This window comes from Lampetra fluviatilis, chromosome 63 (assembly GCF_964198595.1).
Source record: "Lampetra fluviatilis chromosome 63, kcLamFluv1.1, whole genome shotgun sequence".
Taxonomy (NCBI): Eukaryota; Metazoa; Chordata; class Hyperoartia; order Petromyzontiformes; family Petromyzontidae; genus Lampetra; species Lampetra fluviatilis.
This window is the reverse complement of record NC_136337.1, coordinates 4926226-4951286: the sequence shown is the minus strand read 5'-3', so window position 1 is coordinate 4951286 and position 25061 is coordinate 4926226. Positions and strand designations below refer to the sequence as shown.

At 53.3% G+C, this 25061-nt stretch overlaps 1 protein-coding gene across 1 annotated transcript in view; it reads left to right on the top strand.

Moving 5' to 3' along the window:
• Positions 1-25061, top strand: part of LOC144951636 (protein CBFA2T1-like) — a 54277-nt gene that overhangs the window by 8912 nt on the left and 20304 nt on the right. The window contains exons 2-4 of the mRNA XM_078881927.1: positions 14261-14419; positions 21300-21751; positions 23795-23884. Coding sequence (XP_078738053.1) covers positions 14293-14419; positions 21300-21751; positions 23795-23884 — 669 coding nt within the window. The 5' untranslated portion in view covers positions 14261-14292. The remainder of the gene's footprint in view (positions 1-14260; positions 14420-21299; positions 21752-23794; positions 23885-25061) is intronic.

The window sequence follows — 25061 nt, the reverse complement described above, 5'->3', positions numbered from 1 at the left end:
ATTTTATGATGTTTTTTTTATTACTTTATTATTTCCCTTCTACGTGACTTTACCGAAAGAACCAAGAAGATGAATCCCTGCAGTCACGAAAGCTTTAAATCGAAATATAAACGTCGTGATTTATTATTTTATTTTTATCATTTCTTTTATTCATTCTAATTTTATTATTTTACCTACGTGACTTTACCGAAAAAAACCTAAGAGTAAGAATCAGAGGATCCCGGATAACGATCCACGCGACCACGGGCAGAGAGACACGCAAATATGCAACAGGCATCGTCAGGGTCGGCATCGAACCGACGACCTCGCTACACAGGTAGCTCTTGCCCCCCGGCGTGGCTGGGGGGGGGGGCACCTTTGTCTTTGCTCGTTACGCGCGTTCATTGCCTGGGGGATGTCTCGTCTCCCGGATGTTGGCGCGTCTCCCAGGGCAACGGTTCACCTGGGCACGCAGCTGGCTCCATAGGTGGAGATGTGGCAACGGGCTTAGAGGTGGAGTGGGGGTTGGGGGGGGTGTCTGTTTGGGGGTGGGGAGGGTGGCTGTTTGTGGGGGGGGGGGCGAAGCGATTGAGGGGAGGGGTATTTAGGGTGAGGAGGGGGGGTGAGGGGGGTGGCTGTTTGGGGGGTGGGGGGGTGTTGGAGGGGGGCAAAACGGTTAAGGGGAGGGGTATTTGGGGTGAGGTGGGGGGTGGCTGTTTGGGGGGTGGGGGGGGGGGCGAAGCGGTTGAGGGGAGAGGTATGTGGGGCGAGGTGTGGGGGGGCCCTCTGCTTTGCTACAACGAGGGAGGGGGGGTCGAACAACCAAAAATAACGAGAAGAGACAAAAACAATTCATTAGATTTTTTTGCAGGAGTAGTAGCAAACGAAGCACAAGACACAACTCGACATTTCAAGAAGTCTCCGCGCAATGCATTGTGGTGAACACGAGACGGCGTGGCCCTTTAATAGATAACATCACCACGAAATGCAGTCCCATTTCTTTTTTAAATCGCCACGTTGGGCTTCGGATTCGCAGGTTTACCGACCGCTGAGACTACAGCCTCTTAACCCCATGCCCCCCCACCCTCCGCTATGAATAACAAAAGACAAAGATCCCCCGTATAGCCTCAACGGACTGCTGGGGCAAGTGCTGTTAGCGAGCACCGATGAAGTCCGGCACGGCACGCGAGGGGGGGGGGGTGGTGGCGTTACCAGCACCACGCCCGGCCGCCTTTGTCTCCCCAGTGGCGATGTTTACTTCACACCGCACCAGGTAAACACACTTGTGGCTGAGTCGGGTTCGTAGGGCAGCGCGTCACCCGCCACACTACGGCTCCCCTATTAATAACAACCACAATAACAAACACACAACAACAACAGCAGCAGCAGCAGCGGTAATGAGAATAACAATGGTCGGGGAAAATACAAAGTCTCCCTAGGGCGTGAGAGCGAGTTCCTGGCTGCTGTGATGTTTGGCCAATTCCCGGACCCTAAAACTAAACTTTAAGACAATTTTATTTTTAGTTCACCACTGTGGCTGTATAGGTATTTTTTTTCTTCTTCCAGAAGCGACCTGGCATATTGCAAATGATAGGTCTCAACGAAGTGGCTTATCATCATCACGTGTACATTTTATAGCAGACAAGTAACTCTAAACGCGTGGTGATGTTGATTCTAAATGTGGAGGGAAAATCCCGGAGGACCCGGAGAAAAATCCACGCGACCACAGGGAAAGATAGAGAGACACCGCAAACTCCAAATGTACAGGAATCGTCCGGGTCGGGATGGAACCCACGACCTCCTGTATACCAGGCGAGGTAGTTAACATCTCCTAGCCACCGTGGTAATGATGATGATGAGAGACAGAGAGAGACGCAGACTCCAAATTTACAGCAGCAGGCGTCAGGGTTTGGATCGAAGCCACGACCTCTTGTATACCAGGCGAGGTAGTTAACATCTCACAGCCACCGTGATGATGAGAAAGAGAGACACGCAAACTCCAAATATACAGCAGGCATCGTCAGGGTAGGGGTCGAACCCACGACCTCCTGTATACCAGGCGAGGTAGTTAACATCTCCTAGCCACCGTCGTGATGACGATGATGAGAGAGAGAGAGACGCAGACTCCAAATATACAGCAGCAGGCGTCAGGGTCGTGATGGAACCCACGACCTCCTGTATACCAGGCGAGGTAGTTAACATCTCCTAGCCGCCGTGGTGATGATGATGAGAGAGAGAGACGCAAACTCCAAATATACAGCAGGCATCGTCAGGGTAGGGATCGAACCCACGACCTCCTGTATATCAGGCGAGGTAGTTAACATCTCCTAGCCACCGTGATGATGATGATGAGAGAGAGAGAGACGCATACTCCAAATATACAGCAGCAGGTGTCAGGGTCGGGATCGAACCCACGACCTCCTGCATACCAGGCGAGGGAGATGACATCTCCTAGCAACAACAACAGCCGCACTTAAGCTGCATGTGGCATCATCTCTCGCTCTGCACGCAGCCCTTCTCGCAGTCCGACGGCCTCCGACGGGTAGCTGAGTCAATCTATGCCCCGCATGGACTGCTGCCGCTGGCGGTGCCCCTTTCAAAGATGTTGAGACGGGTTGTGATGTGAAGTGTGCCGAGCCTGTGTGCTGTATGAAGGTGGAGATGGCTCGCATGTTAAATGGGCTGCCTTAGTCACTCGCGCGCAGGCGATTTCCGTGTCACGGATGCGGAAACGCAACACGATGCGACCGCGGTTATCCCCCCCACCACCCCCACCCCCGCCACCGCCACCACCCCCACCGTCACCACCACCCCCACCGCCACCACTGCCCCCACCACCACCGCCACCACCACCCCCACCGCCACCACCGCCAGCACCCCCACCGCCACCACCACTCCCACCGCCACCACCGCCACCACCACCCCCACCGCCACCCGCACCGCCACCGCACGGCAAGAAGCCACTCGTGGGGCGACAGGCGCTGAAGCCCTCAGTTGTCACGTGGCTCGCGTGTCATAGGCAGCACGTGGCGAGCACGTGGCGAGAGGCTGCAGAGTGCGTGGAGGGGAGTGGAGTGAGATGAGAGGGGAGAGGCAGGAGGAGAGTTCGTGGAGGGGAGTGGAGTGAGATGAGAGGAACGGGGGAGGCAGCGGTGTGGACGGGGAGGCTGGAAGGAACGAGGGAGAACAGGAGGAACAGATGAGGAGAGAGAGCGAAGTTGGGAAGCCTCCATCCCTCCCCTCCCTCCCTCCCCTCCCCTCCCTCCCTCCCTCTCTGTTCCGTGAGAGCACGCGCGCGTTACCGAGTCGGCTGCCTGCCGGCGTCTGCCACCGCATTAAAGAGGCGATTCTTATCGCCTCTTATCCCGCCCGTCCTTATGCCTGGGGCGACCTTGCGCCTTACAGATTGAAGGAACAGGGATAGAGGGAGGGAGCGAAGGAGGGGGGGGGGGTCAAGATTTTTTTGAAAAATAATTCGGGGGTTGTAATTACAAGCTGGGTCAGACCGAGTCCATTAAGTGAGCAATTTTTTATTTTATTTTTACGAAACCCACCGTGGGAGTTTTAGGATTAACAACAAACAATCTGACGCCGTCTTAACGGCGAACCACAAGCTTGTACGTTCACAGCGAGTGTCTAACTTGTGTCGGGCCCGAGTTGAAATCGCTCTCCGCTCTCCGGCTCCTTGCCACACACACACCCACACACCCACACAACAACAACCGCCATTCGCCACTAAGTGGCGGTGACTTCACCACGACGCTTGTGCCAGGCCATGCGCACCTTGAGGCCACGTGAAGTGTCGAACTCTTGCTGGCAGGAGGTCACGGGGCAGACCCAGGTGCCACACACCCACACACACACCCACACACACCCACACACACCCATACACCCACCCACACACACACCCACCCACACACACACCCACACACTCACCCACACACACATCCACGCACCCACACACACACCAACACACCCACACACCCACCCACACACACCCAGATACACACACCCACACACACACCCACACACCCATCCACCCACCCACACACCCACCCACACACCCACACACACACACACCCAAACACCCTTCCACCCACCCACACACACACCCACACACATACACACCCACACACCCACACACACCCACACACCCACACACACATATTTGCACAGGGTGGCAGTGGTGGGTGGGGTAGTGGTGGTTGTGGTGGTTGTAGTTGTGGGGGTGGTAGTGGTTGTGGGGAGCGGTAGTGTAGCGGTTAAAGCTCTGCACGACGAACCCAGCAACCCGAGTTGGATTCCCGCTCACGGCCAACACCAGCGACGATTATCTGAACCGGTCCTATACACTACATTATACACTACACTATACACTACTATACACTACACTTTACACTACACTATACACGGGCGGGTCGAGGCGGGGGGCGGGGGCGGGGCTGGGGGGGGGGGTCGCGAGGGCTGGGGGGGCGGGAGGCGGGGCTGGGCACGCCTTCCGCGCTGTACGAAAAGTGTTCCCCATTAGAAAAGTCGCGTTATAGCGAAAACGCGTCGTAGCGAAAACGCGTCGTAGCGAAAACGCGTCGTAGCGAAAACGCGTCGTAGCGATAACGCGTCATAGCGAAAACGCGTTGTAGCGAAAACGCGTCGTAGAGAAAACGCGTCGTAGCGAAAACGCGTCGTAGCGAAAACGCGTCGTAGCGAAAACGCGTCGTAGCGAAAACGCGTCGTAGCGATAACGCGTTATAGCGAAAACGCGTTGTAGCGAAAACGCGTCGTAGCGAAAACGCGTCGTAGCGAAAACGCGTCATAGCGAAAACGCGTTGTAGCGAAAACGCGTCGTAGCGAAAACGCGTCGTAGCGAAAACGCGTCGTAGCGAAAACGCGTTCTAGCGAAAACGCGTTGTAGCGAAAACGCGTTGTAGCGAAAACGCGTTGTAGCGCGAGCACCGCCACGCGTTTCCCCACTGAGAGCCCTTCTCTTGATGGGTAACTCCTCAATGTTTTTGTTGTTGGGGGGAGGGAGAGTCGGGGGGGGGAGGGGTGCGATGACTCCATCGGTGTGTGCCACGGGCTCCAGCCACGTGCTGTAGCCAGCATCTCTGCAGCGGACAGCGTTGACCTGCTGATGCTGCTGCTGCTGCTGTTAAATACATCCTCCTTCCAACCCCGCCAAGATAAACACAAAGACAAAAATTCTCTCGTATGACCTTTAACAGACTGCTGGGGCAAGTGCTGTTAGCGAGCATCTATGAAGGCCGGAACGGAACGCGAGGGGGGTGGGGTGGCCAGCACCACGCCCGGCCGCCTTTGTCTCCCCTGTGCTGATGTTTACACACCGCACCAGGTACTCATTTGAGGCTGAGTCGACCTAGGGGAGGCCCGGGACCGGTTCAGATAATCGTCACTGGTGTTGGCCATGAGCGGGAATCCAACTTGGGTGGTCGGGTTCGTAGTGCAGGGTGCAAACCGCTACACTACCGCTCCCCACAAGAAAAAAACACACGTGCAAGCACACACACGTGCACACACACACACACGTGCACGCACACACACGTGCACACACACACACACACGTGCACGCACACACACGTGCACACACACACACACATGCGCACACACACACGTGGACACACACACGTGCACACACACGTGCACACACACACACGTGCACGCACACACACGCGTGCACGCACACACACACGTGCACACACACACGTGCACATACACACGTGCACACACACACGTGCACACACACACGTGCACGCACACACACGTGCACACACACACACACGTGCGCGCACACACACGTGCACGCACACACACGCGCACACACACACACACGTGCGCGCACACACACGCGCACACACACACACACGTGCACACACACACACGTGCACGCACGCTGCTTTATCGGTGACGTGTGGTTCCACACGTGCTCAGTTGGTCCTGCACGACGACAAAAAAACGGAACAAAAAACAACTTAAGGAACGCCAAGGGGGGGGGGGAAGAGCATTTTTCTCAGATGTGCCCGATAGAATGTGCGGACATTCACGCGGCCCGCATGTGTGAGAGCCTCTGTGTGTGTGTCTGTGTGTGTGTGTCTGTGTGTGCCTGTGTGTGTGTGTCTGTGTGTGTGTGTGTCTGTGTGTGTGTCTCTGTGTATGTCTGTGTGTGTGTCTCTGTGTGTGTGTGTCTGTGTGTGTGACTGTGTGTGTGTCTGTGTGTGTGTGTGTCTGTGTATGTGTGTCTGTGTGTGTCTGTGTGTGTGTGTGTCTGTGTGTGCCTGTGTGTGTGTGTCTGTGTGTGTGTGTCTGTGTGTGTGTCTGTGTGTGTCTGTGTGTGTGTGTCTGTGTGTGTCTGTGTGTGTCTCTGTGTGTGTCTCTGTGTGTGTGTGTATGTGTGTCTGTGTGTGTCTGTGTGTGTGTGTGTCTGTGTGTGTGTCTCTGTGTATGTCTGTGTGTGTGTCTCTGTGTGTGTGTGTCTGTGTGTGTGACTGTGTGTGTGTCTGTGTGTGTGTGTGTCTGTGTATGTGTGTCTGTGTGTGTCTGTGTATGTGTGTCTGTGTGTGTGTGTCTCTGTGTGTGTGTGTCTCTGTGTGTGTGTGTGTCTGTGTGTGTCTGTGTGTGTGTGTCTGTGTGTGTGTCTCTGTGTGTGTCTGTGTGTGTCTCTGTGTGTGTCTCTGTGTGTGTCTCTGTGTGTGTATGTGTGTCTGTGTGTGTCTGTGTGTGTGTGTCTGTGTGTGTGTCTCTGTGTATGTCTGTGTGTGTGTCTCTGTGTGTGTGTGTCTGTGTGTGTGTCTCTGTGTGTGTCTGTGTGTCTGTGTGTGTCTCTGTGTGTGTCTCTGTGTGTGTCTCTGTGTGTGTCTCTGTGTGTGTCTGTGTGTGTGTATGTGTGTCTGTGTGTGTCTGTGTGTGTGTCTGTGTGTGTGTCTCTGTGTGTGTCTGTGTGTGTGTCTGTGTCTGTGTGTGTCTGTGTGTGTCTGTGTGTGTCTGTGTATGTGTGTCTCTGTGTGTGTGTGGTTAGCGCGCTGCACTAAGAATATGACGACCCAGGTTCGATTCCCGATCACGGCCAACACCAGTGACGATTATCTGAATCGGTCCTGAGCCACGGTGGTCAGATGTCAACTACCTCGCCTGGTATACAGGAGGTCGTGGGTTCGATCCTGACCCTGACGCCTGCTGCTGTATATTTGGAGTTTGCGTGTCTCTCTCTCTCTCATCATCATCACGGTGGCTAGGCGATGTTAACTACCTCGCCTGGTCTACAGGAGGTCGTGGGTTCGATCCCGACCCTGACGCCTGCTGCTGTGTATTCGGTGTTTGCGTGTCTCTCTCTCTCTCTCCCTCCCCGTGGTCGCGTTGATTTTTCTCCGTATTCCCCGGGTCTTCCCTACAGATTTAGAAACGTGCATTTGTATTATTTGCGTTAATTTGCTGCGAAAAAATGTCCACATGATGAGCCGCTTTGTTGAACTATCACTTGTAGCCAGGTCACATCAAGCGGGCTTTGACTGGTAAGATAAAAACAATGTTTAGTTTAATTTGCATATATATTTGTACGTGATTGATGTACCTTTCCTATGCATTGCGCTCCTATCGATGTTTAGCACTGTCTGTTGTTGTAGCGTCTTGATCCGCTCCTACTGGAGATCTGTGAAAAAATATATTTGGGGCCGTCCATAAATGACGTCACGCAACTAGAGGAGGGGGGGGGTGGTCAGACATTTGTGACGATGTGTGACGAGGGAGGGGGGGGTTTGAGAAATGTGACGTCACATCAAAATGCGCAACTTTAAATAAATATAGACAACACGTTCTACTTAATTAAATAGACTTTTTAATAAATGTTTTCTCCTGCAACATCAGAGTGCAGCGCCACATTAAAACGCACTACAATGACAATAGTTTAAAGCGATTTGAAGCATGTTTTTTTTAGGGGGGGGGGGGCAAAGCTTTGTGACGTCATACTTGAGGGGGGAGGGGTCTGACTTTTTGTGACGCCGTGTGACGAGGAGGGGGGGGGGTCAAAAACCGTCCAAAATCGCGTGACGTCATTTATGGACGCCCCGTTTATAGCTCATAGGGTTCCTGCGGTATAAATAAATATTCTGATTCTGCGTGCTGTGCCTACCTTCATAGGTGCCCGCTCGCAGCACTTGCCCCAACAGTCTGTTAAGAGGTTATGCAGTACGGCGGGAGCTTTTGTCTGTGTGTCTGTGTGTCGTGTGTGTGTGTGTTTCCCATGTCCGTGTGGCACACACATGTTGCGTGAGTTGCCACACGTGGTGGCCACATTTTTGGACGTCAGCGTGCCAACCGCCTGGCTCTCATTACCCCCCCTCCCTCCGCCCACGCCCCCACCTGAGCATCGAGTGTAAAATGTTTTTTTTTTAAATGATAACCAGAGCACGATCGTGAATTGTTGTTGTTGTTGTGCCGGGCATGGTTCGAATTAGATTCATATTCTTAGGTTTTTTCGGTAAAGTCACGTAGGTAAAAAAATTAATTAAAATTAATAAAAGTAAAATAAAAATAAAATAAAAATCACGACGTTTCGGAGGCAACACAAGCCCCCGTCTTCAGGTGGAACCGTCACAACACGATAGCTGTATCAAGTGAGAGAAATTCCAAAAAACTGTATTTTTATTCAATTTTTATTTAACTTTTATTAATTTTAATTATTAATTTACCTACGTGACTTTACCGAAAAAAACCTAAGAATATGAATCCTTGCAGTCACGAAAGCTTCAAATCTAGAATCGAATTAGATTATTAGATTAGACCGCATGGCGCGGCATGGGAATGACAGCAGCAGAATAGGCGATTCTAGTGGTGGGTTATACTGGTAGGAACCTCCTGGTTACACCAGCCCACAGGGGATTATTGTGTCCGTCGTGCAGGGAGGGGCTGGGTGGGGAGGGTGGGGCTGGGTGGGGAGGGTGGGGCTGGGTGGGGAGGGTGGGGAGGGGCTGGGTGGGGAGGGGAGGGTGGGGAGGGGCTGGGTGGTTAGGGGAGGGTGGGGTGGGGCTGGGTGGGGTGGGGCTGGGTCGGGGCTGGGTCGGGGGTGGGAGGGAGGGGCTGCGTGGGGAGGGTGGGGCTGGGTGGGGAGGGGAGGGTGGGGGGTGGGGAGGGTGGAGCTGGGTGGGGAGGGGCTGGTCACCCCGTGGTGCCCTTATAAAACTCAACGTTTAACCTACTCACGCCGGCTTGTGCCCGCCCTCACAGTCGGCCAATATTTGCGGAATACACCACGCCGCCGTTGACCCTGGCCATTGACCGAGCAACCCAACGTTCCTACCAGCTCCCTCCGCAGCAATGTGTTTTTCGTGTGTGTGTGTGCTTTTTTTTTGTTGTTGCCAGATCATTCAAATGATTGGTGCGAGTCAGCTCGCTCAAGGAAGGTTTGGGGAGTTCAGTGGTGGGCGGGTAAACTCTGAGCTGGGGTCCACTTCAGTGTACTTCGAATTCCTTGACGATGTCTCCTTCCGTCTCCTCCTCCTCCTCCCAACGGAGACGTCCCTCCACTCCATCACTCGCCCAACTTGTTCTGTTTTTAAATCCTTTATATTAAGTTCACTTGCTTGCTTGCTTGCGCGCTTACGACCGTGCAAATCTTTCGGTCGTTTTTTAACCCACTTCCCGTGATCCAATCGAGCTGACATTTTGCACACAGACTCGTTGTGCGTGACAATTTATTTTCGTGAAAAAAATTTCCAAAATTTCCCACTTCTTAGGAAAAAGAAACATTTCATATTTAATTTAAAATACCAATGTGATAAAAATGAAACTTTTACTCAAGAAAAACAGAAATGAATAATAAAATAAAACCGATGCCACGCATATAAAGGATTTATAGTGAAAAACTTTGTTTTACGGGTTAATTTTTATGCTTCGGTAACGCCGCCACCTCACTGGATCATTCCGCCTCACTGCCGCATCACGGTGCCGCTCAGCTGAAGCAGCTCCAGATAGTCGTTGGTCATCGGCCGCTCAGAAACCGCGTTATAACGGGCACGTTTCCGCGTTATAACGGGCGCGTTCTGCGCTATAACGGGCGCGTTCTGCGTTATAACGGGCGCGTTCTGCGTTATAACGGTGCGTTCTGCGTTATAACGGTGCGTTCTGCGTTATAACGGGCGAGTTCTGCGTTATAACGGTGCGTTCTGCGTTATAACAGCGCTCGTTCTGCATTACAATGGGTGCGTTCCGCATTATAACGAGCGCGTTTTGCGTTATAACGGTGCGTGTTCTGCTTTATAACGGGCGCGTTCTGCGTCATAATAGTGCACGTCCCGCGAAAACGTGTCGTGATGTGAACACCGCCACGCGTTAGGCGAGGACTTGCCATACGGGGGTTTCCCGTCTTCGAGATTCGACATATCCGGCACCAAACTATAGCAGAAGGGGGGGAAAAATATACCGAAATTGTCCGTTTCAAAACGTAAAAAAAAATCCGTAAAAACAACTACATCTTTTAACCAGAATCTCACACCTAGTCTAGACTGCAGACACACATTTCGGTTACCATGCCAATTGATGTTGGGGAGGGGTGGTGAGTGGATGAGTTTGGTGGGGTAGGAGTGATGGAGGGGGGTACTCAGAGCAGGGGTTCAACAGATGGCTGGGCAAGGTGCCAGGTCTCACACCTGTTGTGTGAGCGAGCGAGCGAGCGGGCAAGGAGCGGAGAGACTGAGTGAGTGAGTGTGTCGGAGTGGTGGGGGGGGGGTAGGGAGCGGTGGTGCAGCGGTCAGAGCACTGCGCCTAGGCAGCCGGGCGACACGGGTTCGATTTCTCGTTCACGGACAACACCGGTGACGAATATTATCTGAAGCGGTCCCGGGCTTCCCCTAGGTCGACTCAGCCTCTGATGAGTACCTGGTGTGATGTGTAAATATCGCCGCTAGGGAGACAAAGGCGGCCGGGCGTGGTGCTGGCCACCCACCCCCTCATGTGCCGTGCCGGCCTTCGTGATTGCTCGCTAACGGCACTTGCCCCTACCAGTCTGCTAAGGCTACACGGGGGATCTTTGTCTTGTTTGCGTGTGCACGTGGGCGCGCATATGCGTGCGCGTGCGTGTGTACGCACTGGGTCACGTGACTGGATCACGTGGCTTGCCACCCGCTCTTCTGGACATCCGTGAAAAATCACAAAAAACAACAAAGCTTCGTAGTCATCTTCTTGGTTCTTTCGGCAAAGTCACGTAGAAAGGAAATAATAAAATAATAAAAATAAAACATAAAATTTTATCTTCTTGGTTCTTTCGGTAAAGTCACGTAGAAGGGAAATAATAAAATAATAAAAATTAAACGTATAATTTGTTTTTATTATTTTATTATTTCCCTTCTACGTGACTTTACCGAAAGAACCAAGAAGATGAATCCCTGCAGTCACGAAAGCTTTACATCGAAAAGCTTCGTAGCTCATCGGATTCCTCCGGTACAAAATCAAGATTCTGATCGTGGGGTCGGTCTCGCCCAGGCTCCAGCCCACAGGCTCCGAGCCGCAGGGGCTCCCTGGAGGCCCTATGGCTCAGCCCCCCAGCGCCAGCTGTTCCCCCACAGCCGCCCGGCTCCCTCCCTCTCTCTCTCTCTTCTTCGATCAGTGGAAACAAGAAGATGCTCGGTGTAGTAGGCACTTTGCTTCGTTCATTATTTCGTAAAAAATATTTTTTTTTGCTTTATGTAAACCCCCACCTCTCGCTCACTCTCTCGCTCGCCCTCTCGCTTTTTCTCTCGCTCGCTCTCTCGGTCGCTCTCTCGGTCACTCTCTCGCTCACTCTCTCGCTCACTCTCTCGCTCACTCTCTCGCTCACTCTCTCGGTCACTCTCTCGGTCACCCTCTCGCTCACCCTCTCGGTCACTCTCTCGCTCACCCTCTCGGTCACTCTCTCGGTCACCCTCTCGCTCACTCTCTCCCTCGCTCACTCTCTCGCTCACTCTCTTTCTCTGGAGGGGGGGGGCTGCCGCTGCCTCTATCTGTTGCTGCCCCCCCCCCCCCACTAATACTACCCCCTCCCTAACCCCCCACCCTCCCCCCTTGTTCTTCCCAGGATAGACTGAACCTGTTGCGCTTACCACCCAAATTAGGTGGTGGGGGGTGGCAGGTGGCAGAGTGACTCTCGCTACTCGCATGATCGGCGCTCCCTTGGTCGCTCGCTCGCTCATTCACTCATTCGCCCACTCTCTCTCGCTTCCTTTCGTTCCCTCTCGCTCTCTCTTTCTACCTCTTTCGCTCATTCACCCCCACCCCCCCAACTCTCTCTCTCGTTCTCTTTCGTTCCATCTCGCTCTCTTTTTTTATTGTATTTTTTTTATTTATTTTCGTCTTTTTTTATAACTTTGCGTTATGTAAACCCCCATCTCTCGCTCACTCTCTCGCTCACTCTCTAGCTCACTCTCTCGGTCACTCTCTCGCTCACTCTCTCGCTCACTCTCTCGCTCACTCTCTCGGTCACTCTCTCGCTCACTCTCTCGCTCACTCTCTCGGTCACTCTCTCGCTCACTCTCTCGGTCACTCTCTCGCTCACTCTCTCGCTCACTCTCTCGCTCACTCTCTCGGTCACTCTCTCGCTCACTCTCTCGCTCACTCTCTCGCTCACTCTCTCGGTCACTTTCTCGCTCACTCTCTCGGTCACTCTCTCGCTCACTCTCTCGGTCACTCTCTCGCTCACTCTCTCGGTCACTCTCTCGCTCACTCTCTCGGTCACTCTCTCGCTCACTCTCTCGGTCACTCTCTAGCTCACTCTCTCGGTCACTCTCTCGCTCACTCTCTCGGTCACTCTCTCGCTCACTCTCTCGCTCACTCTCTCGGTCACTCTCTCTTTCGTTCCCTCACCGTGGCGTGCGCGATGACCACCACCACAACCACGTGACTTTTATTTCGTGTTGTGCGCGGTGCTTTTAGCGCCACAGCGCGTGGATTTGTAGCGTTTATTTTAATTTGTTTGCCGGTGACTTTGTGTATTTCGTATCGAAATCGCCTCCAGTGCTGTTGCTGCTGGCAGCAATAAAAGTTGTTTGAAATTATTTCGTTCCCTCTCGCTCGCTCGCTCTCCCACTCTCGCTTTCGTCCTCTCGCTCTGCCATGCTCGCTGACTCCCTTTCTCGCCTGGTATACAGATGTAGCTCTTCATTGGTACCTCATTTGCCAGTGAAAAATATGATAAAAATGTTTTACCCTTTTATCTGGCAACACAACTGACACCTTTTTTACGAGGAGTCATGTTTGCATATACCACAATACCTGCAGTCATAATGCAAACAAAAAAACACAACTCTGATAATGTATGCACTGTCCTTGAAGTTGATTGGTCCACACCCGATACAGCTTTCCTTAGAGCCTAGTCTCACATGGTGTTGGACCAGATGACGCCAAAAGGCGCACAACTCAAAGACAATGCACCATCAGAGTATTGAGAGCTCGGGGTAAGCATTTACACTATGAGACATCTCCTTTACCAGTGGCAAAATATAGTAGTAGGTTTTTAACCTTTCAACTGGTACAAAAACTGACCGTTTTCCGAAACCCCCCATATATAGAATTCATACCTGTCAACTCGTACGGTTCACCCCCTATTCTTGTGACCCACCTCGCTAATCGGAGGTGCGGACACAGACGAGACAGACGAAGCACACGCGCGAAAAAAGTCAGTGCCGCAGATATTGAGTTCGTCGATCGAGATGACGAGTCACAAACGCGGGCAGCTCCCCCACTGGCTTCCTAGCAGCGGAAGGAGAGAGCGTTCCAGACGGCCGCTGGAGCGCATCTTGAAAGCGCCGCGCGATGCGGTTGACCCCACCGCATTTTTTCCGCGGCCAGAGGATGACCCGAGTTTATTAGCTCCTTTGACGAGTCATCTTCTTGGTTCTTTGGGTAAAGTCACGTGGAAGGGAAATAATAAAATAATAAAAATAAAACATAATAAAATACAATTCTCACGACGTTTCGGCCACAATGCAAGCAGCCGTCCTCAGGTGAAGAACAGGTCTGTCGGAAAGACAGCGTCTGAATGAAAACCACCAGGCTTGGCAGCGTATATTTTTCATTCAGACGCTGTCTTTCCGACAGACCTGTTCTTCACCTGAGGACGGCTGCTTGCGTTGTGGCCGAAACGTCGTGAGAATTATTTTATTATGTTTCATTTTTATTATTTTATTATTTTCCTTCTACGTGACTTTACCGAAAGAACCAAGAAGACGAATCCCTGCAGTCACGAAAGCTTTAAATCGAAACGTGTGTTGGTGTGTGTGTGTTTGTTTTCTTTGGCGTGCAGACAGCTTCGGCAGGGCGAGCAGCAGCGGCAGCATGCCAGACTCCCCGGTGGACGTGAAGGTTCCAGCCCGATCCAGCGCCACTCCTCCAGCCATGCCTCCACCTCCTGCCGCAGTCGCACAGGGAGCCCCGCGAGCCAGCACCTACACACCCACCGCCAGTACGTGCGGCGCACACACATGCACCTACACACCCACCGCCAGTACGTGCGGCGCACACGCACGCACCTACACGCCCACGTGCTGCGCACACGCACTCATCCACGCCCACGTGCTGCGCACACGCACTCATCCACACGCCCACCGCCAGTACGTGCGGCGCACACACGCACCTACACGCCCACCGCCAGTACGTGCGGCAACCACGCACGCACCTACACGCCCACCACCAGTACGTGCGGTGCACACGCACGCACCTACACGCCCACGTGCGGCGCACACGCACGCACCTACACGCCCACCACCAGTACGTGCGGCGCACACGCACGCACCTACACGCCCACGTGCGGCGCACACGCACGCACCTACACGCCCACGTGCAGTGCGCACGCACGTACCTACACGTCCATGTGCGGCGCGCACGCACGCACCTACACGCCCATGTGCGGCGGACACGCACGCACCTACACGCCCACGTGCGGCGGACACGCACGCACCTGCACGCCCACGTGCTGCACACATACGCGCACCTACACGCCCACGTGCAGCGGACACGCACGCACCTACACGCCAACCGCCAGTACGTGCGGCGCACATGCACGCACCTACACGCCCCCGCCAGTACGTGCGGCGGACACGCACGCACCTACACGCCCCCGCCAGTACGTGCAGCGGACACGCACGCACCTACACGTCCATGTGCAGCACGCACGCATGCACCTACACGCCCATGTGCAGCGGATACGCACTCATCTACACGCCCACCGCCAGTACGTGCAGCGGTGACGCACGCACCTACACGACCACGTGCGGCGCACACGCACGCACCTACACGCCCACCGCCAGTACGTGCGGCGCACACGCACGCACCTACACGCCCACGTGCGGCGCACACGCACGCACCTACACGTCCATGTGCAGCGCACACGCACGCACCTACACGCCCACGTGCGGCGCACACGCACGCACCTACACGCCCATGTGCAGCGCACACGCACGCACCTACACGTCCATGTGCGGCGGGCACGCACGCACCTACACGTCCACGTGCGGCGCACACGCACGCACCTACACGCCCACGTGCAGCGTGCACGCACGCACCTACACGCCCACGTGCGGCGCACACGCACGCACCTACACGCCCACCGCCAGTACGTGCGGCGCACACGCGCGCAGGTGAGATCAGAGCCGTCCCTCGGGTAGACGGCGAATCTGGGCGAGAGCCCTGGGCCCCGCGCTTGTGGGAAGAGGGGGGGAGGGGGGGGATCGCGTGTTCGACGTCACGGCGTCATCAGATGCAATGCTTCCGATTGAGTTTGAAGGCGACGGGAGGGAGGGGGAGGGTCAGCACGCAGTGCAGCCTGCCCTGGGCCCCACACTGCCCGTCCCTGGGGGTGACCCTGTAACGACGGTGTCACGAGAGAGAGAGAGAGGGGGTGGGAGAGGCAATGGAGAGAGAGAGAGAAGAAATGAGAGCGTCATCTCTGATGGACATTGACATCTGTGTCCCCCGGTGGTGCGCGTGAGTTCGCGGGTATTTTTCGCGCGTGTGTGCGCGTGTGTCAGTCCGCGTGTGTGCTCGTGTGTGTCAGTCCGCGTGTGTGCGCGTGTGTCAGTCCGCGTGTGTGCGCGTGTGTGTCAGTCCGCGCGTGTGCGCGTGTGTCAGCCCGCGCGTGTGCGCGTGTGTCAGTCCGCGCGTGTGCCGCGTGTGTCAGTCCGCGTGTGTGCGCGTGTGTCAGTCCGCGTGTGTGCGCGTGTGTCAGTCCGCGTGTGTGCGCGTGTGTCAGTCCGCGTGTGTGCGCGTGTGTGTCAGTCCGCGCGTGTGCGCGTGTGTCAGCCCGCGCGTGTGCGCGTGTGTCAGTCCGCGTGTGTGCCGCGTGTGTCAGTCCGCGTGTGTGCGCGTGTGTCAGTCCGCGTGTGTGCGCGTGTGTCAGTCCGCGTGTGTGCGCGTGTGTCAGTCCGCGTGTGTGCGCGTGTGTCAGTCCGCGTGTGTGCGTGTGTGTCAGTCCGCGTGTGTGCGCGTGTGTCAGTCCGCGTGTGTGCGCGTGTGTCAGTCCGCGTGTGTGCGCGTGTGTGTCAGTCCGCGTGTGTGCGCGTGTGTGTCAGTCCGCGTGTGTGCGCGTGTGTGTCAGTCCGCGTGTGTGCGCGTGTGTCAGTCCGCGTGTGTGCGCGTGTGTCAGTCCGCGTGTGTGCGCGTGTGTCAGTCCGCGTGTGTGCGCGTGTGTGTCAGCCCGCGCGTGTGCGTGCGTGTGTGGGGAGCGGGGGTGCAGCGGTTAGCGCGCTGCGCTACGAACCTCGCGAGCCCCGGGTTCGATTCCCGCTCCGGGCCAACATCGGTGACGATTATCTGAACTGGTCCTGGGCCTCCCCTAGGTCGACTCAAATGAGTACCTGGCGCGGTGCGTAAAAACATCGCCACTGGGGAGACAAAGGCGGCCGGGCGTGGTGCTGGCCACCCATCCCCTCGCGTGCCGTTCTGGCCTTCATAGGTGCCCGCTAACGGCACTTGCCCCAACAGTCTGTTGCAGGCTATGCGGGGGGTCTTTGCGTGGGGAGCGGAGGTGCAGTGGTTAGCGCGTTGCGTGACGAACTCCGGCGCACCCGAGTTCGATTCCCGGCCACGGCCACCGTTCACCGGTTCACGATCATCATCTGAGCCGGTCCTGCGCCCACACTCGCTCACCTCGGGGTCGACTTAGCAGCTTTAAATGAGCACCCGCTTATGATGCGTGTTAAACATCGGCAGTTAGGGAGACAAAGGCGGCCGGGCGCGGTTCTGGCCAACCATCCCCGTTCGTGCGCAGTGCCCGCCTTCATGGGTACGGCCGCACTCCGCGAACGGCACTTGCCCCGAACAATCCGTTGAGGCTACACGGGGGATCTTTGCCTGTGCGATGCATGTATAAATAAGCAAGCGGGTACCCATGGAGCCATCGGAGGGCGGGCGACTCGGGACGGGGCTGGCTCTGTGATAGCCGTCGTATTTGCAGAGCACGCGCACACTTTTTAGGGCAAGCCACGATTCCAGTTCTAAATTTAAATGCCACCACCACCACCAACCAGCCAGCCAGCCACCACCAACCAACCAGCCACCACCTACCGCCACCAACGGCCCACCAATCATCACTCGCCAACAACCACCACCACCCAACACCACACACCCACCATCAACCACTACCACCACCAACTCGCCACCACCAACCAGCCACCAGCCACCACCACCAGCCACCCACCCACCAATCACCACTCGCCAACAACCACCACCACCCACCACCACCCACCCATCACCAACCACTACCACCACCAACCCGCCACAACCAACCAACCAGCCACCACCCACCACCACCAACCACCCACCAATCATCACTCACCACCAACCACCACCACCCAACATCACCCACCCATCACCAACCACCACCACCACCAACCAGCCACCACCCACCACCACCAACCACCCACCAATCATCACTCACCACCAACCACCACCACCCAACATCACCCACCCATCACCAACCACCACCACCACCACCAACCAGCCACCACCCACCACCACCAACCACCCACCAATCATCACTCACCACCAACCACCACCACCCAACATCACCCACCCATCACCAACCACCACCACCACCACCAACCAGCCACCACCCACCGCCACCAACCACCCACCAATCATCACTCACCACCAACCACCACCCACCACCAATCACCACCACCACCACCAACCCGCCGCCACACACCATCATCTACCACCAACCAACAACCACCACCCACCCATCACCCACTATCAACCACCGCCGTCACGTCCCAAGACGTAACAGGTAACAAGAACAACAACAACAACAACAATGTCAACAACCTGTAACGCCTAGCCGCCCCTGCACTACGAACCCGGCGACCCGAGTTCGATTCCCGCTCACGTCTGCCAACACCAAGTGACGATTATCCGAACCGGTCCTGGGCCTCCCCTGGGTAGACTCAGCCTCAAATGAGTACCTGGTACGGCGTGTAAAACATCGCCACTGGGGAGACAAAGGCGGCGGGGCGTGGTTTCTGGCCACCCACCCCCTCGTGTGCCGTTCCGGCCTTCATGCTGCTCGATAACAGCACTTGTCATGAGGCTATACGGGGGATCTTTGTCTTTGTGTGTGGGGGGGGGTGGCAAGGGGAGGGGGAAGGTGGTGGTGGTGGGGACGGCAGTGATTGCGTCTCGCTGAGCCCGATGACAGCAGCAAGGCAGGTGGCGGCCACTGCGGTGAAAGGAATGAGAGATGCAGAGGGGAGGCCGAGAGAGAGAGGCGAGTGGGTGGGGGGGGTAGGAAGCGGTAGGGGAGAGCGGCAGACAGGCTGGGTGGCAGAGAGAGAGAGGAGAATCAGAATGTTTTAGACTGCAGCAGGAGGAGGAATCCGATGAGCTATGAAGCTCTTTGTCACAGATGTCCAGTGTGGGCACGGGGGCTCAGCGAACGAGACGCAAATAAACGATAGGAGTGCAAAATAGAGCAACAGGTGAGCAAGTCACCAACTACAAATCAATGATAAACGACTTCATGATATAAGTCCGATTTGTCAAGCTTGAGCAAGGCAGAAAAATTAACCCGTAAAAACTACGTTTTTCACTATAAATCATTTATATGCGTGGCATCGGTTTTATTTTATTATTAATTTCGGTTTTTCTTGAGTAAGAGTTTCATTTTAATCACATTTTATTTTAAATAAAATATGGAAAAAAAATTCCTAAAAAGTGGGAAATTTTGGAAAAAAAATTTTCACGAAAATAAATTGTCACGCACAACGAGTCTGTGTGCAAAATGTTAGCTCGATTGGATCACGGGAAGTGGGTTAAAAAAAACGACCGAAAGGTTTGCACGGTCGTAAGCGCGCAAGCAAGCAAGCAAGTGAACTTAATATAAAGGATTAAAAAAAAAACAGTCCCAGACCAAAACCTCCCAGTTCAACCATTCTACACAACAAAGACTCATTCCTGGCAGTGATTTCAGCCGCACCACCTCTACATAACAAAAGGCTCAGTCCCATTTACACCTTTACAGCAGCCGCACCTAGTTTACACAACAAAGGCTCATTCCTAGCAGCGTGCTTCAGCCGCACCGAACCTCACAACAATAATATCCAGGGCCTACCTTGGCTCCTCCCACCCTCAACCAGTATATATACAAGGACTGTTTTCTTGGAATTTCTCTTCACTTGATACAGCAATCGTGCTGTGACGGTTCCACCTGAAGACGGAAGCTTGTGTTGCCTCCGAAACGTCGTGATTTTTTTTTATTTTACTTTTATAAATTTTTAATTTTAATTTTTTACCTACGTGACTTTACCGAAAAAAACCTAAGAATATGTCCCAGACCACACAAAGATAAACGATTTTAATTTCCGATTTTTATTTCACCAGGTAGGGCCCAATTCAGCTGTGTAGCTCTTTTTAAATCCTTTATATTAAGTGAACTTGCTTGCTTGCTTGCGACCGTGCAAATCTTTCGGTCGTTTTTTAACCCACTTCCCGTGATCCAATCGAGCTGACATTTTGCACACAGACTCGTTGTGCGTGACAATTTCTTTTCGTGAAAATTTTTTTCCAAAATTTTACACGTTTTAGGTAAAAAAAAAATTTTTTATTTAATTACCAATTGCTTAATGGTGGCAGGCAATCATCTGACCCATAGGTGGCAGCCATCTCAAGCCAGAGGACGAGAGGACTCTAGCCGCCCGTTTCAAAGACCAATGTGGGCTGGGTTGTGGCCCATTGAACACGATATTAAGGATTTATAGTAAAAAACTTTGTTTTTACGGGTTAATTTTTTCAGAAGCGACGTGGCCATCACGAGTTATAGCTCAACGAAGCGGACTCGTCGTTTAGGAAACGCATTGCGTCCAAACACTCCGAACGCACGTGACGTTGATTCTAAATGTGGGCGAAAGAAACGGAAGACCCGGAGAAAAATCCACGCGACCACGGGTAGACTTTTTGACTTTTTAAACAACTTTTATTGCCGCCAGCAGCAACAGCACTGGAGGCGATTTCGATATGAAACACACAAAATCACCAGCAAACAAATGAAAATAAACGCTACAAATCCACGCGCTGTGGTGCTAAAAGCACCGCGCACAACACGAAAGAAAAGTCACGTGGTGGTGGTGATGGTGGTGGTCATCGCGCACGCCACGGTGACGAGCGAGCGCTTCAGAAGGTGAACACCACGAGGGTGCCGTCCACGCTGGTACAGAGAGGGGCTTGTCCGGCTCCCCAGCGTTCGAAGAAGACGTGCACATCACCATCATGTGTGTGGTACATGGCGTGCTCCAGCCGGAGCCGCGCATTAAGCAGGCCTCTGAACACTGGAAGCACAGAGCAGCCGTCAGTGTCACCTTCCAGCATCTTTCTCGTACTGTACACCACCATCTTCGCCTGAGCACAGGAATTCCACGTTACTGTGGCGGTGGCCAGTCCATCCGCACAAGCACTTGCGTTGGCTCCACGAATCTACGGCGATGCTCTGTCTCTTTCTCTCTCCCCCCGTCTCAGAATGGTGTGAATGTTGAAACTCACAACAACAACATCAACAAGATCAACAACAAATTAGTTCGTTTACGCGAAACCCACGTACCCAGCCGGGTACGGGTACCCGTTCCCTACCCGTACCCTACCCGAAATGAGTGACAAACGGTTACTCACCAGTGAATCACGGCTTACCCGTACCCGTACCCGGCCGCACCAGGGTCGCAAACGGGTACCCGTACCTGGCCGGGTACGGGTAGTCGGGTATCGGGTAGGGTACGGGTGTCGGGTACCCGGTTGCGACCTCTGGGTCCTACACGTGTCCTCCAAGCTCACGCGGTCGTTCCCGCCCCCGCGTGTTTGCGCAGTGATCAACGGTGGCTCCAGCCACTCGCCCACCGCTGCCTCCATCGGAGGGTCTCCCTCGTCCCCTCCGCACGGCTACCACGGACCGTCGCCCTCGCCCTCGTCTGGGTCCTCATCTTCCTCCTCCTCGCTGTCTTCGTCAACGTCGTCGTCTGCGTCACTCTCCTTGTCCGCCGCGTCAACACTCGGACAGCAGCAGCAGCAGCACCACCAGTCACAGCATCACCACCATCACCACCACCACAACCACCACAGCAACCAACAGCATCATCATCATCATCAGCAGCAGCAGCATCATCCGCAGCAGCAGCACCATCAGCAGCCGGTGCCGGCGGCTTGCGGAGCCAGGCAGCTGAGCAAGTTGAAGAGATTCCTGGCGACGCTGCAACAGTTCGGTTCCGACATCTCGCCCGAGATCGGAGAGCGAGTGCGAGGATTGGTGCTCGGACTCGTGGTGAGTCTCTCTGGGTGTGTGGTGTGTGTGTGTGTACACGCGTGTGTGTGTGTGTAGACACGTGTGTGTGTGTACACGTGTGTGTACACGTGTGTGTGTGTGTGTACACGTGTGTCCATGTGTGTCCGAGTGTGTGTGTGTGTACACGCGTGTGTGTGTGTGTGTAGACACGTGTGTGTGTGTACACGTGTGTGTACACGTGTGTGTACACGTGTGTGTGTACACGTGTGTGTGTGTACACACACGTGTGTGTGTACGCGCGTGTGTGTGTACACGTGTGTCCATGTGTGTCCGAGTGTGTGTGTGTACGCGCGTGTGTCCGGGTGTGTCCGGGTGTGTCCGGGTGTGTACACGTGCGTGTGTGTGTGTGTACACGTGTGTGTCCATGTGTGTCCGGGTGTGTGTGTGTGTGTGTACACGTGTGTGTGTGTGTGTGTACACGTGTGTGTGTGTGTGTACGCGTGGGGAGCGGTGGTGTAGCAGTCCGCGTGCTGCGCTACGAACCCGGCGACCCGAGTTCAATTCCAGCTCACGGCCACCACCAGTAACGATTATCTAAACCAGTCCTGGGCCTCCCCTAGGTCGACTCAGCCTCAAATGAGTACCTGGTGCGGTGTGTAAAACATCGCCTCTAGAGAGACAAAGGCGGCCCGGCGTGGTTGCTGGCCACCCACCCCCTCGTGTACCTGCCTTCATAGGTGCTTGCTCACAGCACTTGCCCCAACAGTCTGTTCAGGTTATATGGAGGATTCATCTTCTTGGTTCTTTCGGTAAAGTCACGTAGAAGGGAAATAATAAATAATAAAAATAAAACATAATAAAATAATTCTCACGACGTTTCGGCCACAACGCAAGCAGCCGTCCTCAGGTGAAGACCAGGTCTGTCGGGAAGACAGCGTCTGAATGAAACAGCACCAGGCTTGGAGCGTATATTTAAGCTGGGTTGGAGGGGGAAGAGCGCCTTGACAAAAGAATTTGGATATCAAGAGGAATTTAGCATATTTATGGGAAAAGCAGATATGTGATTAGTACTACTTGTGAAATGAGTAGGAGGTGGGCGGGGGGTTTCAAAGTCATATTATGCCCGTGCATTATGCAGGATTAGCAGCATCAAAGGGAGGGGATAGGGGTAGCATTAATAAAGGGAAGGAATGTTAATATTTCGATTTAAAGCTTTCGTGACTGCAGGGATTCATCTTCTTGGTTCTTTCGGTAAAGTCACGTAGAAGGGAAGTAATAAAATAATAAAAATAAAAATAAATATAAAAATAAAACATAATAAAACAATTATTTTATTATGTTTTATTTTTATTATTTTATTACTTCCCTTCTACGTGACTTTACCGAAAGAACCAAGAAGAGGAATGTTAATAGTATGTAGCTGCAGTAACTAAACAACCACGTAATAAAACTGAAGTATAAACTACATAGTATCATCAGTATACTAAATATACTCTCCAATAAGCTGAGCTACTAACAGTAAGTAATACATTGCAATTCTGTCGCAAAAAATATAATATGCTTCCAGCTCATCTTCTTGGTTCTTTCGGTAAAGTCACGTAGAAGGAAAATAATAAAATAATAAAAATAAAACATAACAAAATTATATTATAATCTATGAATTTTTTATTATTTTATTATTTTCCTTCTACGTGACTTTACCGAAAAAACCAAGAAGATGAATCCCTGCAGTCACGAAAGCTTTAATCGAAATTTAAGTGTCTGAAAGAAAATGTTTTTTTTCCAATGCTCTTAAATAAGTGACTGTTTTATCCTCCCTTCTTCTCAGGCTGTGAGTTGTTTTGTTGTTTCTTCTTCTATTTCTTCTTCTTCTCCGATGGATTACAGCGGAAAGGGTTTAATGAAATCCGCACTTGTTCTGCCTGCAAGATGAATCCCTGCAGTCACGAAAGCTTTAAATCGATGCTTCCAGCTACATATGGGGGGATCTTTGTCTTTGTGCACGTGAGTCCGCGTGATAGTCCGCGTGAGTCCGCGTGAGTCCGCGACTCTCACGCTGTGGGTCGTCCTCCTCCCTTGCAGAACTCGAGCGTTACCATCGAGGAGTTTCACTCAAAGCTGCAGGAAGCCACCAACTTCCCACTGCGGCCTTTCGTCATCCCCTTCCTGAAGGTAACGCGGACGGGGTCCGGGCGGGGGGGGGGAGGCAGGGGGTGGCGGGGGGGTTGAGATCTAGGAGGGCTATATTTTTGGGTTTTTTCGGTAAAGTCACGTAGGTAAAAACAATTAAATTAATAAAAGTAAAATAAAATAAAAAATCACGACGTTTTGGAGGCAACACAAGCTTCCGTCGTGATCGTCATCATCATCCACCTGAAGACGGAAGCTTGTGTTGCCTCCGAAACGTCGTGATTTTTATTTTATTTTTTATTTTATTTTAACTTTTATTAATTTTAATTTTTTTTACCTACGTGACTTTACCGAAAAAAAACCAAGAATATGAATCCTTGCAGTCACGAAAGCTTCAAATCTAGTCTAGGAGGGGTACCAAGCCAAAGCTCAGCGCCTCAAGCAGCTCAAGACGAGGAGCTCAGATCCATGAGCGAATAAAGGGGGGGGGGGCAAGCAAATATGCAGAGGTGTGGACTCGAGTCATGTGACTTGGACTCGAGTCAGACTCGAGTCATGAATTTGATGACTTGCGACTCGACTTGGACTTGCATAACAATGACTTTGTCCCACCTATGAGATGTGGACTCGAGTCATGTGACTTGGACTCGAGTCAGACTCGAGTCATGAATTTGATGACTTGCGACTCGACTTGGACTTGCATAACAATGACTTTGTCCCACCTCTGGAAATATGAGCTTTGACATTCTCCCGAACATGACAACAACAAGAAGCGACTTATCACGATGAAGTGAATGAGCGTATCTCATCATCGCTGCATCGCTCGCCTCTTGCCTGCGTGTCTCTCTCGCTCACTCGTCTCGCTGCGTCTCTTATCTCTTCCCTTCATCCCTTGGGTCATCCTCGCGGCAAGGAGTTTATACATCACAAGGAGGGGGCGTGGGGTTGGCGTGGCGACGCAGGCAGCATAAATAATGCTGTGCACCCCATCCACTCTCCCCCGTTGGCCAAGCAGCATCGTCATGATCGTCATCATCGTCAGCAATCATCGTCATCATCGTCATCATCAGCAAGCATCATCGTCGTGATCATCATCGTCATCATTAGCAGCTTCGTCATGATCGTCATCATTGTCATCATCGCCATCATCAGCAGCTTCGTCGTAATCGTCATCATCATCGTCATCATCAGCAGCATCGTCGTGATCGTCATCATCAGC